Source organism: Spea bombifrons, chromosome 1 (assembly GCF_027358695.1).
Source record: "Spea bombifrons isolate aSpeBom1 chromosome 1, aSpeBom1.2.pri, whole genome shotgun sequence".
In the NCBI taxonomy this organism is placed as follows: Eukaryota; Metazoa; Chordata; class Amphibia; order Anura; family Pelobatidae; genus Spea; species Spea bombifrons.
The window spans coordinates 144,021,910-144,036,806 of NC_071087.1; the positions used below are offsets into that span (position 1 = coordinate 144,021,910).

The 14,897-nt window shown below is 36.6% G+C and overlaps 1 protein-coding gene across 1 annotated transcript; it reads right to left on the bottom strand.

The window, feature by feature from the left end:
* Nucleotides 1–14,476, bottom strand: POC5 (POC5 centriolar protein). Its single transcript, XM_053447957.1, has 13 exons — nucleotides 14,376–14,476; nucleotides 11,849–11,932; nucleotides 10,724–10,868; nucleotides 9,977–10,108; nucleotides 7,925–8,091; nucleotides 6,852–7,028; nucleotides 5,782–5,886; nucleotides 5,086–5,265; nucleotides 3,578–3,740; nucleotides 2,527–2,645; nucleotides 1,869–1,982; nucleotides 1,044–1,223; nucleotides 1–748 (listed from the first exon to the last, which is right to left on the bottom strand). Exons 2-13 carry the CDS (start codon nucleotides 11,930–11,932, stop codon nucleotides 611–613), a joined length of 1,704 nt encoding a protein of 567 aa, XP_053303932.1. The 5' UTR covers nucleotides 14,376–14,476; the 3' UTR covers nucleotides 1–610.
* Nucleotides 14,477–14,897: the final 421 nt, after the last annotated feature.

The window sequence follows — 14,897 nt, forward strand, 5'->3', positions numbered from 1 at the left end:
ATCGGAAAGTCGGTGCACAACCAGGCTGTGGCTAAATATCATTAGAGCTGTAGTATACAGCATAGCTTACTGTCAGCACAGCTCAGAGTGAAGAAGAATGAACCAAAAAATGTTCTCTGTAAAATTGTGAGATATAAGGCCACTTTATGTGTATATGTAATGCTGTTTTAATCAACACGGAGGTGTTGTCAGGTCCTCTCTGAAAAGCGGTAATTTTGAATTTGTAGCTATAAAGATAATCACATTGAATGGATAAATATAAACAAATGCAACAGGTTTAATTGTCCTATTAAAAATCATATAAAAACAATAAAACAAGTTTAAATATTAAAAAATAGTTACAAAATATGTATATAAAAGCCTCAAGGAATGCATTTATAAATAGTGAACAGTTACAACACAGCAATGATCATTGCACTCACAGCTCACTCTGGCTCTGCGCCACCCAATGCACTGCTTAGTCCAGACGGTTTCACAGCATTACATGCTACAAATCTATAATTCATGTGTCTCAAAAATTACTATAATCATTGCAAAGCTAGGTGCATGGATACATTTGTGGGCCTCATACAGAAGAGGTTGCATTTACCACACTAGCCATGACGACATATCAATCAACGACCTTTATTGAATGGACGCTGGGGTGAGCTGTTCTTCCACTCTGGCTGGTGCTCCTGCCACTCATTGAACTTGCACTTTGAAGTGAGGTCCGAGGGTACTTTGCAGCAGTGGCTTGGGAGATAGTTTGCTTTAAGGAAAAAAACAAAGTAGTTTTAATTTAAAGTTATCAAAATCACAGACTCACACATACGTGCTGTAACTTTCCTGCTGCTGCAGGAAAGTTAAGGGACATCTGGCCAAAGGCCTAATATATGGCTCATATGGCAAGAGAAGCACATTAGGGTTGCCCCTCCATACATTAAACATATAGTGAAGGAGGCATGATGGACCAGCCAACCTCCTGCAAACTTCTAGATTCGTTAATAAACCCTTGTGAATAATACTTTGGCTAAAATGCAGAGCCTAACAAATAATAAACTCACCTGAGTTACAGGATGGTGTTTTTCAACTACAACAGAACTCATGGGTGGTGAAACAGCCATCGAACCTACACTGCTCCCAACTTTATTCATCTTCTGTGTCAGATCTGACCGAGCTGTGATCCGAGCTGTTATAGTCCTTCCGGCCTTCTGCTGACTTGATGTAACAATCCTTGCTGAAGGCTAAGAAGCAGTAACACATGTCTAAATAGATGCATATTAAAATAACACAATCAAGTATTTGCCAAATGTTTTCCATTCTAGTGACTAACGATCAAATAACACCTCGTTCACCAACATACTGAATAAACATTTATGTTTAAATGAATTATATAAAGCAAAACATAAAATTATACATTCAGACATTTACATTAATAACAAAGGTGTTTTTTAGATGTAGAGTATAGTCCTCTCTCTAAAATTCATCTTGTACTGGAAATGTGCAGATAATTACCTGATAACTTCAACATAACAATGAATAAAGCCGCAATAGCTTAAAGAAATCCCATAACTTATGCAGGGCAAGCTTCTTCTAGGAGAAACTCATGGGGTTTGATCTTTTAGAATATAATATGTATAATGGGGGGGGGTCTACATCTAAATACAATTTAAAATTTAATTTATTTCCTGTTATATATGCAAATTCATAATAAAGGAACACAATTAAATAACTTAGTTTTATAAAATGAGGGGAGGTACTAAATTATATTATATATATATATATATATATATATATATATATATATATATAAACATGCAAAAGAAACAGGATTGTTACATGTGGAGGGCAGGTACATATTACAAAGATGCGTTGCAGTGAATACATACAAGCTTTTGTGCTGGAATTGCACCTGATCCTGGAGCAGTAACAGAGAAGATGACGGGAGTGTTTGCACTTTCCTTAGATTGGGAGGAACATGGGGCACCAAAAGGTGGCCTATACTAAAAAGGGAAAAAAAAAGGGGTAACCTATGTTTCTACTGGTTCCTTTTGTACGCAGATTTACATTTTATAAACATCACGCCCCCATTCTAAGGATCATATAATATACTAATAATATAATGTTGTGATCACACTATATTTCTGTGCTAATCTTTGTTGCATATTTTATTCTCTATTACAACTGTTATCCCTATAGCTGGATTATTGAACAAACACAACCGTTGGGCTGAAGGTTAGCCGTGGCAGCTCTGGATTCAAGGTAAAGACTGCAGATGATCTTGTTTGTGGGGAGCTTCTGGCGCACTGGGCTAAAGTAAAGGAGCAGCGAGTAACTGCTAACAATTGGAACGTCAGTGTCATCAGTTGGCTAAAGAAAACATGTAATTTCAAAAAGTATAGCCTACTTTCTCGAAATACCAAGAGAACTTAAAGACTGGAACATTAGTACTTAGTGTTGGTAGGAACTTTAATAAGCATTCTGTATTGTGTGAAATATATTTTCATTCATTCTTTATAATATAAAATCACATAAAAGAAAACACACGGTTGGCTCTGATGAGGCAGGATGGAATCTTGAAGGAAGGTCATGGTCGGATGAGGTCATAGGATGCTGAAATGTAACGGAAGGATTTGAGCCAAGGTCTTCTCTTCTGTGTGCTGGATCTGTTATTTAAGATGGGATTAGTGTCACTTGGAAACCCGAGGACCTCATACGTAATAACAATACTATAAAATGCATCTTGGGTAGAAAAAAAATGCATAAAATGTAAAGTGCAGCGGACAATGTTCAAGGAATATTACGCTTGAACAGTTTAATGGCCATCTTTATACAACCGGTCATTCCGTATAACACAAAAGGTGCATCGAGACTTTGTGACCTCTGTATTACAGTGACATCTTGTGGTCTGTTTAAACTTGCAATTATTTTAGGTCTGTATTCTTTGCAAGTCTTCACAAGCTGGAGAGCAAGGTCTATAGCGGGGTTTTTTGCATGTAAACCAGGGCTCAACAAACACCACATCCTGGCGCCCAGGTTTTTGCAAATCATGAATCTGGCACTGTATGCTTTCCTGTGTGTGTGTGTGGGGGGGGGGTAGCGGGTGCCGTGAGGCTCGCAATGCATGTTATGTGACCCAGCTGGGAGCCTCACGGCACTTGCCATCCCACGCAAGAAAGCATAGGGTGTCAGATTCACAATAACAGAAGACATTCATTATATTTAAATGGTGGCGCAGGGCAAACAAATCCTTTCCTTTAGACTATTAACTTGAACTGTAGCTTTCATGGGACAGGGACCTCTGTTTCCTAATGTATTCATTTATATTGTGCCTCAGTTAAAAGGTCTCTGTATTTTATGTATCTAATGTACTTACTATAAGACTGTACTTATTGTACCTCCCCTTTATTATAGCATACAGCACATTTGTTAGTACTAAAAATACATACAAACTACTAGGCCTACAATAAACTACTCTAATTTATTCACATATTATTAATACATTTAAATTAGTCACATTTAAATGAAGACATCCGTCAACATGGCTTGAGTTTGTAAGTTAATTATGCTTAAACAAAAATAATGCTGGATTACAAACCATCATCCATACGACTTTCTCTTCCCTGAAACATTGACATTGCTTCCATATTTAATGCACAGACACCACGCATGAACGCTTTCTTCATGGAACCCTCAAACTGTCCTCTTTCTGCATGAAGTCGCTGTACTTCTGCTCTGGCTTCTTCTAAGGCTCCAGACAACTAGAATTGGAGAGTGTGCAAGCAAAAAAAATCCCCCAAAAAATCAATCAGTACATTTCTCTCCCCTAAGTCCACGTGGGAGCGAAACCATGAGTAATCATATAAGGGCAGTTGTTAGCAAAAAACAAAAACAAAAAAAAAAAAGAAGGTCCTCTCAACCTATAAAAGAAGACACTATCTTTGTGAAGAAAAATAACTGCACAAATATATGAATTGGGGGAAATATAATGTCTCTGTTTAGGGACCCAAAACAGACTAGCTTTATATTTTCCCTTGTTGTTGTAAGGTCTATACAAGGAGTCCTCATCCCTTGTGTTAGCTGTTGGAATACCTCTGGATTCAACGTCCATTCTTCTTGGAGAGCCTTTTATCGGCCTGGATATTGTCTTTTCTTTTGATGTGTATTGCTAAAATCTGTTCTAACAAATATTTGGTCCAGATCAATCATTTTGTGGCGAGGCTAGGACGCCATAGGAAACATGTATCTCTCCACCTAATGTATCAGGTTTTCTTAGTCTGTCAATTCTTGTCTTGTCATACCCCTTGAATATATGTATTGTATTAAGTGCTTACAACGTAATTGTTGGCGCTATATAAATAAAAGATAATAATGTTGCTTGTTGATATAAGCTGTCATAGCGTTGTCTGACGGAACTTGCACCACTTTCCCTTTTAAGAAGAATTAATTAATGAGAGCCATCCATACTGTTCTCATTGGACTATAAATTGGATCAATGGGACCCCAAGTGCCGAATGTCTCTTGCTGGCCCATATATGCTCCTAAGCCCAGAGTGAACGCATCTGTATTGATCGTTGCCCACTTTGCAGTTTTTGACCCCCTGTTTTCGAATTTGACCCCTCTCCCTCTCATCTTGCGTTCCAGCATGGTTCACTTCCGGTTCTGGTCCCAAACTTCTGCTTATGCTCTGTGCGGTGAGAGAAGCTTGCTGCACTATCCCTCCAACAGCCCCAAACCAGGAAGACAGTAAAAACCACAAATGTACTTGGGGCACCTGTCCTACTTAAAGCACAAGGGTGATTACCCATGGTTTGTCTGCCCCATACTACAAAAATAAACATACATGACATATAAATGGGCAACACATGCATTGCTATGTGGTTCACTGTTCCTGTATTGGTCTGAATATAACATCCAGCTGTTCTCTAAATGTATCAAGACAAGCAAAAATTTATATTATATATCTCATCTATAAATAGATGAAATGAAAGTGTATCAGGCCAGGGTCAGACTGGATGGTATACAAGGCTACTCCAATTCATAGTAGTGGAAGTTGGAGGTTAAAAGCCAGCCAAGCTTTATAGAAAAGCTACATCTGTACATTACCTGTGTAATCTGGGACTCATAACCGTTGGACAGCTCCACACAAACTTCTTCGGCTCTTGTCCGACAAGCCTGTTCAACTTTCTCCTTCCAGTCTGACTCAATAGCTGAATGCCAAGCCCGCCACACATTCTTCATTAATGTTTTCTGATAGTGTTTATCAGCCATACTAGATGCGTAGTCCTAAATGAAGAATCAAAAAAAAAAAAATTACTCCACTACATAAGCATTTTTACACATTGACAACACAAAATGGAATTCTTCAAAAAACAATGTTTCTCAGTTTGTTTATATCGATGATAGTAGCCAGAGTTGTCAGTTCTTGCATTTTTATTTTAAAAGGAAAGAAATGCAGCACCACTGTATTTATTACTACGTGGCCTGTCTGATTGATTTACATTACTTACAATTTACAAACAGTAGCTAAAATGAATGACCATGGAAGCAAATGCCTCCCAAATAAAAGGAGTTATATTAGTAGGTAAAATCCTCCCCAAGATGAGGAAACATTTGAAAGATAATTATCTAACTATCCCTGTCCAGACTGTTCTTTTCTTTGCCAGTGGCTTGGCACTTTCTGGTGTCAGTGATGACAAGTCACAAGAACACAACTGGTTGAGAACAAGTGGTAATGTACCCTATATAACACGACACACTTGAAAAAGACATACTTTGCCTTGACCTGGTGACAGCATTTACCTCTTGTCTGGCTTCTAAATGTTGGAGGCGCCAGTGTGTAAAGGTTCTCATTAGCTCAGTTTTCTCTTTTTGTTTCTCTAGAGCGCGAGTCAAGTTAGAAATCACCTGAAAAATAATCCAATTCAGTTTCAACATGCAGGGAATCAAAATATATACTTGGGAATGCTTGAAAATCCTCTCTTACTAAATGTAGTGTCCCTTTAAACAAGCTTGATTATTTTCAATAATATTTATGATGATAAAGAAAAAAAGCATAATTACAGGCTGCATGAAAATTGCTCAGAAACCCTCATCATTAGCTTTAATCAATTACCCATGGACTCTCCCTCTGAACAGTTTTCACGGCGCCCACGCAGCCAGCGGGAGGAATATGGAAATTAAACAAATCTTTTCTGTACATTTTTCATAATACATACATTTAATGTATTACATGTAACCAAATGATCATACTGTGTACAGTTAATGAATGACGGTAGTGTAAACTGGCTGTCAATTCAGTGGATTTATGCAAGTCTTTGGCTGGTTGACAAATCATATTGTTGTTAACCAATTTAAATTTGTACTTTTTACCTAGGAGAGATCTTATTTTTGTGTCGTTTCTTCTGCCAGGAGAGAGAAATTAATGCTGGAGAGAAACGCATATTCCTGACCGAAGGGTCGGTACAGACTATGTATGCTCTTATGCATTACAATTTGAATTTAAATATAGGTTTTTTTATTTTTCAATTACACTTTATTCACATTGGTGTTACATTGAAACAATATATATATTCTTTTTTTTTTGAAGAATGCACAGCATTTCATTTATTCACTTTTACGATATATTTGTTATAAATTAGTGAGCGCTGCACTTTATCTACTTAATAACATGACATCAGTAAGAGGACATGGACAAATACGAACGTGATACGAGCAAAGCGACGGCCATTGGTAATTTGCAAAGAGCTACATTAAAAATATTGTTATTCCCAATATTTTTTTTTTTTTTTTTACATGCTCTCTTGGTTACAAATGTGTGGGGGCAATAAAATGTAGTTTTAAAGGTAGAACATTCTGCACGCATACATTACCTCATCTTTTCTTTGTATAGAAGTTGTATATGTCTCTAGTAACTCCTCAAGGTTATCTACTTGGCTGCTCAGCTTGGTAATGTGTTCAGCGTGCTTCTCATCCTGCTTCTTCATCTCCTGTTTATGCTGCTCAATTATGGTCAGTCTCCATTTGCTTAATTCTGCCAGGACATTTGTCTGTAGAAAACATTAGAATACATCATTGTGTATTAATTCTATTTAAAAGTACTAGCAATTTGTAAAGTATGTGCATACTGTAGGTCCTTCTGCAAATACAATGGCATTTCTAAGTATTGCTAGAAACAAAGCTCACATTGACTAAAACTCTTGGCTTCTAGAAAGATTGATGCATCGAACAACAAGGTTGATTAAGCATGATCATCTACTCTGCTCACATGCTTAGGACTTTCTTGCACGGAGATGGATCCTCGTGTTTCCCAATCTCCTTTGGAATGAATATTGATTTTGTGACATGGTTATTTTATCTTGATAGATTTACACAGTGCAAACAGCTGGTGTATCATAGTATTATCCTTGAATTTTAAGGGGCAACCAAATTGCACAGTAAAGTACAAATAAGTACTTCAAATAAGTTAAATAGCCTTTCCCCCACATGTAGAAGGGTGAAAGTACATAAATCACAGACCTAAAATTGGCTGAATGGTTTTATAGTACCCTCAACATCACAGATACAACACACTACACCGGGTCTCCTTACATACGATCTGTATTTATGTCCACGATCACGCCTTCAGTGAAATCAATCCTAACACTGAAACACACTTGCAACATGTGAAGTAGATGATGATTGAGGGTTACATCGGCTGGCAGCATAATAGTTTAGGTTGCCAACCCAATTCTTGACTTATCTCACATTTGTAATTTATTTTTATATTATTTAGCTACAAATAGAGCTCTAACACCTTTGCGCTTGTTCAGGTCAATCCAGATATGATGTGAACACGTCATAACTAGTTTGTTATCACACGTATGACCTCCCTAATGAAAATTCACCATTGTTTTTTCTTGTAATAATGACTAATAACTCAATTTAAGTTAAGTTGTTCTTGTACCTTAAGGTTTCCACTCCAAAAATCAAGCACATTTTCCACGTGGTTCATGTTTTCAGTGGACACAGGGAGCTCCATCACTCTTATCTGTTCAGTGTGAAAATCAGTGGAAGATGCGGAGCCTTGAAGAGAAAGCCCTTCGGAACGAACAGGAGAAAATGCCTCCACACCTGACAGAAGAGAGTATTTTACATTATGTGGCATTGACCTTCTAATATAACAGCATACCTAAAAATCAAATTTTATATTAAACAAAAAAAATATTATTTGTGGGCATGGTAAAAGACACTCAACATAAGAAAGTTACATAATGTTAGCCAGACTGAGTACTATGGAGTATCTGCTTGATTATTTCCATTAATATGCATGTGGTTCTCTTAATTGTACCCGCCACAAATACACAGTAAATCAACTATATAAATAATATTACACCCATGAATATTTTAGCTAAGTTTCACAAGTTTGTGTAATGACGAGAACTACTGAATTAAAGGCCAGCACTTCTCTTAGACCTATCAATATTTTCTGGTTAGGCAAGGTTAAAAAGAAGCTGTGAGGTGTATAGTATGCAATATCTTGAGATCTGGGTTTCTTAACACACTGGGAAAAACACCAGAGGGAGTCAGAGGCTTAAATGTTAAGTAAGAAAGCATAACTTTGCTGAGTTACTGAAGTGATGATTGGAATGGCGTTCTAGCAGATACCGTAAAACTGTGGGAATGCATGGATATGTATAATGATACGCTAAATATGAGTTCATTTTTTTTTTGCAGCAACACATAGAAAGAAATGGATAAACTAGATGGTCCAAACGCCACCTTCAGATAACCTCTGCAAATTTATCAGTATGATTGCAGAAACAAGTAGATCTCAAATACCTTGTATTATGTTCAACTACTTGCATGAATCTTTTCTAAGTGCAGTCCTTAAAATAGTTGGTCTGGCACAATTATGGATGTGAAAATCCAGTCAGCCCGCTATGCTAAGGCTCTTCCCACAATACCTCATTCTCTGTCTGCGTGAGAGAAAGTAGCGAAAAGGATCCCTGAACTTTATCAAAGGTAACACAACCTGTTAAGGTCTTATTAAAGATATGCAGCTACACCCATGGACAGACTACAGTTTGCGTAACCTTTTTCCTGTCAATATTCCGTCATCTTGGAGTAAACGTAATATATACTTGTTTCTTGCTGTTTAGTTGAAAGCGTGAAATCTGTTTCCTCATTTCTTCAGATCATTTTAGTAGTAGAAATTCAGAGGAGTATGGGAGAAAAGAATCATACCCTGAGCCACACTATAAGACTTGAAGAGTGTGTTTGTGCAATATGGAGTTCTTGACACAATAATTAAACAAACCTACCTATCCGTGTGCATAATCTCGCTCTGTATTTGCTGGTCACATTATGTATGTATATGTATGTATGTATGTATGTATGTATGTATGTATGTATGTATGTATGTATATATATATATATATATATATATATATATATATATATATATATATATATATATATATATATATATATATATATATATATATACACACACACACACACACAGACACACACATACAGTACATAAATGAATGTATGACTATATAATTTGTGAAGATATAATCCTGGAAAATCCTGGCATGCTGCATTTTTATTTTCCTTTCTGTTTGTCAGTAATTATCTTATTTTCATATTCATTTTCTCTTCTTTTTGTCTTTTGTTCAGTTGTATCAGTAAATTTGACAGGCATGTATGTATAAAGCGAAATCTATATTTATGCAGGGTAATGCATATTCATAACAACGTACCTTATTCATTTATTTCTTAACCTCTCTGGTTTGCCATTTTGTGTTTTTTGGGAAATACAATTTTTTTTTCGATTTTATTATGGTTTAGAATAACAAAAAAAAGTGGAAAATCTATATATATAAAAAAAAAAAATCTTTTTTTTTTTTTAAAGTCACAGTTAAGACTACAATAACATTGGTGCCTGTTGGTACTGAGCATTGTGGATGTTGTGGCATGGTTTCATTATTTTACTACATTAAATGACTCTTACTTTTCCGAATATCCGGCGCTGGAAAACCAGGTTTGGGAACAGCAGACCCCGAAACAGTTGTTTTCAGTTCACTTGTTAAAGACTTGTTAAAGCTCTCATTTGAAGATTCTGTTGAAGCAGTGGTTTGCCTTGCTACATAGGAAATCCAAATAGATTGACAGGAATTACAGATGACAAATTCATATATATTTAACACATATCTTCACGAAAAATAATAGCAATCAAGGACAGCAATGGACTCACTTGTTCCAAATCAACCAACGGACAACGGAAAACAAGCAAGTCATTCACGCGACCAATAAAACATATGTAGCCAAGGTAGCATTTGCTTTTTTTCTTTCAGCAGTTTTGTTACAGTAAAACGTTAAAATATTTAATGAAGAGTTAAAGCTGAAATAGAAGATGCACTCTATAACTGTCACAAATATATGTGTATATTTAAATAATTTAATAGAAGTTAAAGTATTAATGATAATTGGACACGCTGGAGAATATATTTTCTGTATTTTATCTCCTTTTACATTGTAATGTCAAAAGGAAAAGAAAAACTACTGCTATTGAAGGAGTCATAGTTTTCCTGCATGTTTGTAAGATTTCCTTAAGGCAAATTTTAAAAAGCATTATTATAGTTATGAATCATAGGACAGTGAACTCAAATACGCCGATATGCCAACTGCCTAGACGTACAGGCTCTGGTTTCAGCAATGCATTTATACAGAACGGCTCTCAAGCGTGGCTACACATTACCTGGAGTTCGCTCTTGTCCAGTTTCCGTTAGACCTGAAAACCTGTCACTTGAGGTTTGCTCCGCAGCGGGTTGATGTTGCCTGAGGAGATGAGGCCCAAACTTTGGAGTTACCACCGCGTAACGGAGAAGTTCATCATATTCATCCTGTCACGGGGGGAGCAGAAACTACTCAGCTGCGTATTGTCAAAAGAAAATCCTTCGGGACCAGAAGGTTAGAATAAAACTTTCATTCCAAAAATGTACTCAGAAGGCAAACAACATCAATAAAATGCTCAGTGCCGCATGCTAAAACAGACACACAAATCTCCAGATGCAGGGTTTATTGAGCTGGACAACATGCATGTTACTTTGCAAAATAATACTGTACACAGAGGTGGCTAGCAATGACTGTGAGATCACACACAACCTATCTCACCCTAGCACTACAATACAATATAATGCGGGTTTATCATTTAATAATAGATGTAGAAAACGTATGTGCCAAAACACAAACCTGTTGCGTGTTCTCTGGTCGTAAACGATAATTGGACTAAAATATATGAAACTAAAATTTCAATTTTATGAATGTTTAGGCCATGTTTGGGGTCATAAATGAAACAAACAAGCTATTAAGATATACCTCAGAATATGCTGATATAATAGAGGAAGTCAAATATAGGAGTTAAAAACTGAGAAATGAACTTTAATACTGCTCTAAAAGGGGGCTCATAGCAAAAAGTAGTAGTTTGATTGTTTAATTTTATTCTTTGCTATTCTATTTTATTAGTATTGTTTCTGATATATATTTTTTATTGACATTATTGATTAAACTGTTGTATGTATGTTTTCTTCTTCTAGACAACCACTTGAATCAAACTAAAATATTGCTGGCCAAAATATTACAATACTATTAGTGGAATATGTTTTAGGTTTTAGTAAATCTTATGGGGGGGCTGTCTGAAATTGTTTGTTGGGAGATCTGTTTATATTCCAATTGAAAGGTGGGGGATCCAGTACAAGGTGACGAAGCTGTGCAGTATTTGCATATTTCTCATGCCACTCAATACATTTATCAAACATTGTTTGGTATCACTGCAAACTCTGTTATTGTTGAAAGCCATGTAATTGATTGCTTTGGTTCATACCTGAAAGTCTGATGATACTGAACTGCCATGGTCTGAATCTTTAGGGATGATAGGACTTGCACTGCTCTCCTCATCTGAAGACATCTGCACAAAAATATTGTACTTGATAATGTTGTATCTCCTCTTACAGATAAAGAAGTCTACTCCGGCCCAATTATTTGTAGTTGGAAAAAGGATTTCTTTATTTATATTTTTTTTCTGGTATTCAGGGCATCATTTTACTAAATGTCTTCCATTTTTGTTTTTCTTCCAGTTAAGTTACTATATTTACCGGTTACTCCAAATCTTAACTTTCACCTAAAAAAGGTTTAAATAGTGGAAATTTTCTATAGAAATGATCAATTTTAAAATATTGATGCCTAACATTTCTGTATAGATCACGCTTCATATATAGCATACATCAGCAATCCTGTAGAGAAGAGTTGAAGACACAGAGATTATGTGTTTGTGGAGACGGATGATTAGGGGCATAAGGCAAAAAAAAAAAAAAAAAAAGGGAGCGCTAATGAAGTAACCAAGTGCTTATGTCTCAGGTTGATATTGGCGCACAAAGATGTATGCTTGAAATACTGAATTGTTGTGTTAATCCACGTTCATTGCATTGTAACATTTAAGGCAGACTCGCTCTAATAGTATACAACATGAACAGGGTTAGCCAGTAGGCAGCTCTCTATCTGCATCTGCCCTAGGGTCGGTCAGCATCAGGAAGGATTCACTTAAACATCATCTAAACAACTACTTATTGGGAAGTCCTAGCCTGGGAAGAGCCAATTTAACTCCATTTCCACAGAATTTTGATTTTAATCCCTTCATATTTGCCATACACCCATAAATCTGTTCCCCATAACCCCACTATCTTAATCGCTACAGAAATAAAGCAATGACAGCATAAAGAAGAAATTGAGATGTAACTTCGCGTCTGGAAGCATCCTGACCGAAGGCACTATTTTGCTGCCGAACCGCCTTTAACTGCATTTACTTTTGTTGTTGGGTTAGTGTGCAATGTCAGCTGTTTTGCTAAAGCAACACCGGTGGAAGTCTTCTGGAATAAAATTAGTTAAACAACTGGTTGACAACCAAAGGTAAGGGAGTCCTAGGGACCTCATATTTATGGGAATTTTGCTACTTTAGCTCCTTAGGTTCCATTTCCAGAGAATATGGGGAAACATATTAAAGAGTCAGAATGCATGGCAGATCTACTTTAAGAAACCCCCCCCACTTGGTGGTTGAGAGTTTGCTCTGACTACTACTGCACAACGTCATATTACCCCGGATGAAGTGAGCGCGCTCCCAGGAAACACGTAGGGTGAGACACATCCAAATACCTGACTGCTAAATCTCACGCACGGGAACCGCAGGAGTACCACCATTTGTCTCCAGCAGAGAGGGGCAGCGGATAACACACCCGAGCGTGGTGAGCAGTATCAGAGTGGTCATTTTTTACTATTGTATGCTATTTTAACATTTTTTTCTTGTAATTTATTTATTAAAGAGAGCGCTGGAAACAGAGTGTTTTTATGGAATACACTATAGTCCTTTTCATTTAGACGTTATGTCATCCATTGGTGCTATTTAAATCTGAAGTGTCTGGAGGCAATTTATGAAATATTGAACTTTTTATTATTACTGCATATAGCATTTGGTTTTACTTATGTATTCATTGATTGTTTTACTGATTCTAATACATATCTATGTATCCAGTTATTATACTTCTACACATTGTCTACATAATGTATCTATTTTAATTCATTGATTTAAAAAGGTATGTATCATCTCTTTAGTTATTTAATACTATCAATAAGACCTGATCCTCAGTCTGCGCAGGCATCCCTTTCTGTAGGGTCTCATCCCACCCAATTACTACTAAGATAAAATCAAGACAGGGCATCCAGGGGTATATTAGATCTACTTTGGTGGCAGCTGATTTCTTCTGGCTGCTGTTGTAAGCATTAGGAAGATAATATCAGGGAAAGAAAAAACACAAGTAACACCCTTAATGACAAAGCCCGTACATGTAAGGGCTCAAAATGCATTGTTTTCAATGGGTTTAGGGACAGCCCATTGTCCTTAAGGGGTTACGATACAAGTTACGATTTTTGTTTCAAGTCTGATAAAGCGTACAGAAATGGCAAGTAACATTCATTTTTAGCAACACAACTATCCAACTTCAGTATCTACGGATTCCTGTAACTCATTTTAAACCAGCACAAGGGAATAACAATTATAAATGTACTTTCTACAGTTTAAGCACTTATTGTTTCTCAGGAATCCTTTTATACCCATTTTGAGAACCTACAAATTACATCAGGATAGGAAACCCGTAGATCTGAATGTGTGCCTATGATATATATATATATATATATATATATATATATATATATATATTAATTACAGGTAGAGTATCATGTATCACTGTTGACTTATGGTGTTTATAACCTCACTGAACAATAAACCGCCACCCTCATACTGCTTCTATAATCATACATGCAGCGCTTGTTCATTTAGCATTTATCTGAAGTTGAGATACCTTGTCAAACGGATTTAAATAAATCTTTCGGGCTGCTGCACCGTTTTAGTGGCTTCTGCACACTTTTTCGGCCTCTTCACTTCCTTATGACAGGAACACAGCTGACCACAAACAGTTTCAAACTGCGGGAGCAAGAACAAACTGCTTCCGGATTGGCCGAACACCCGTGCAAGCTAAACAGAGATTGGCGGAATCCTTCCGTGACGACATTCGATTTCCCAAAGATGCAGCGCGCATGGACGCCGGTCCTCTGGTTTCCATAGTAACGACTCCAAATGTAGTTTCCGGCTGAAACGGCTTTGGTGATAGCTATTAGCTACGCGCTTGGGTAAGGTGCGAAGGCGGGAATATAGTGGTATTTAGTGTGAACGTAGCTTATGTATACATCTATTTTCGTTGCAATTTGTATTGTACGTATATGCAGTTATTAATATTGGAGACAAAACAAAATGCATGTAATATGATGATATATTATTTTAGTATGAGATACTAGAGAATAAAATGATTGAGTTTTATTTTATT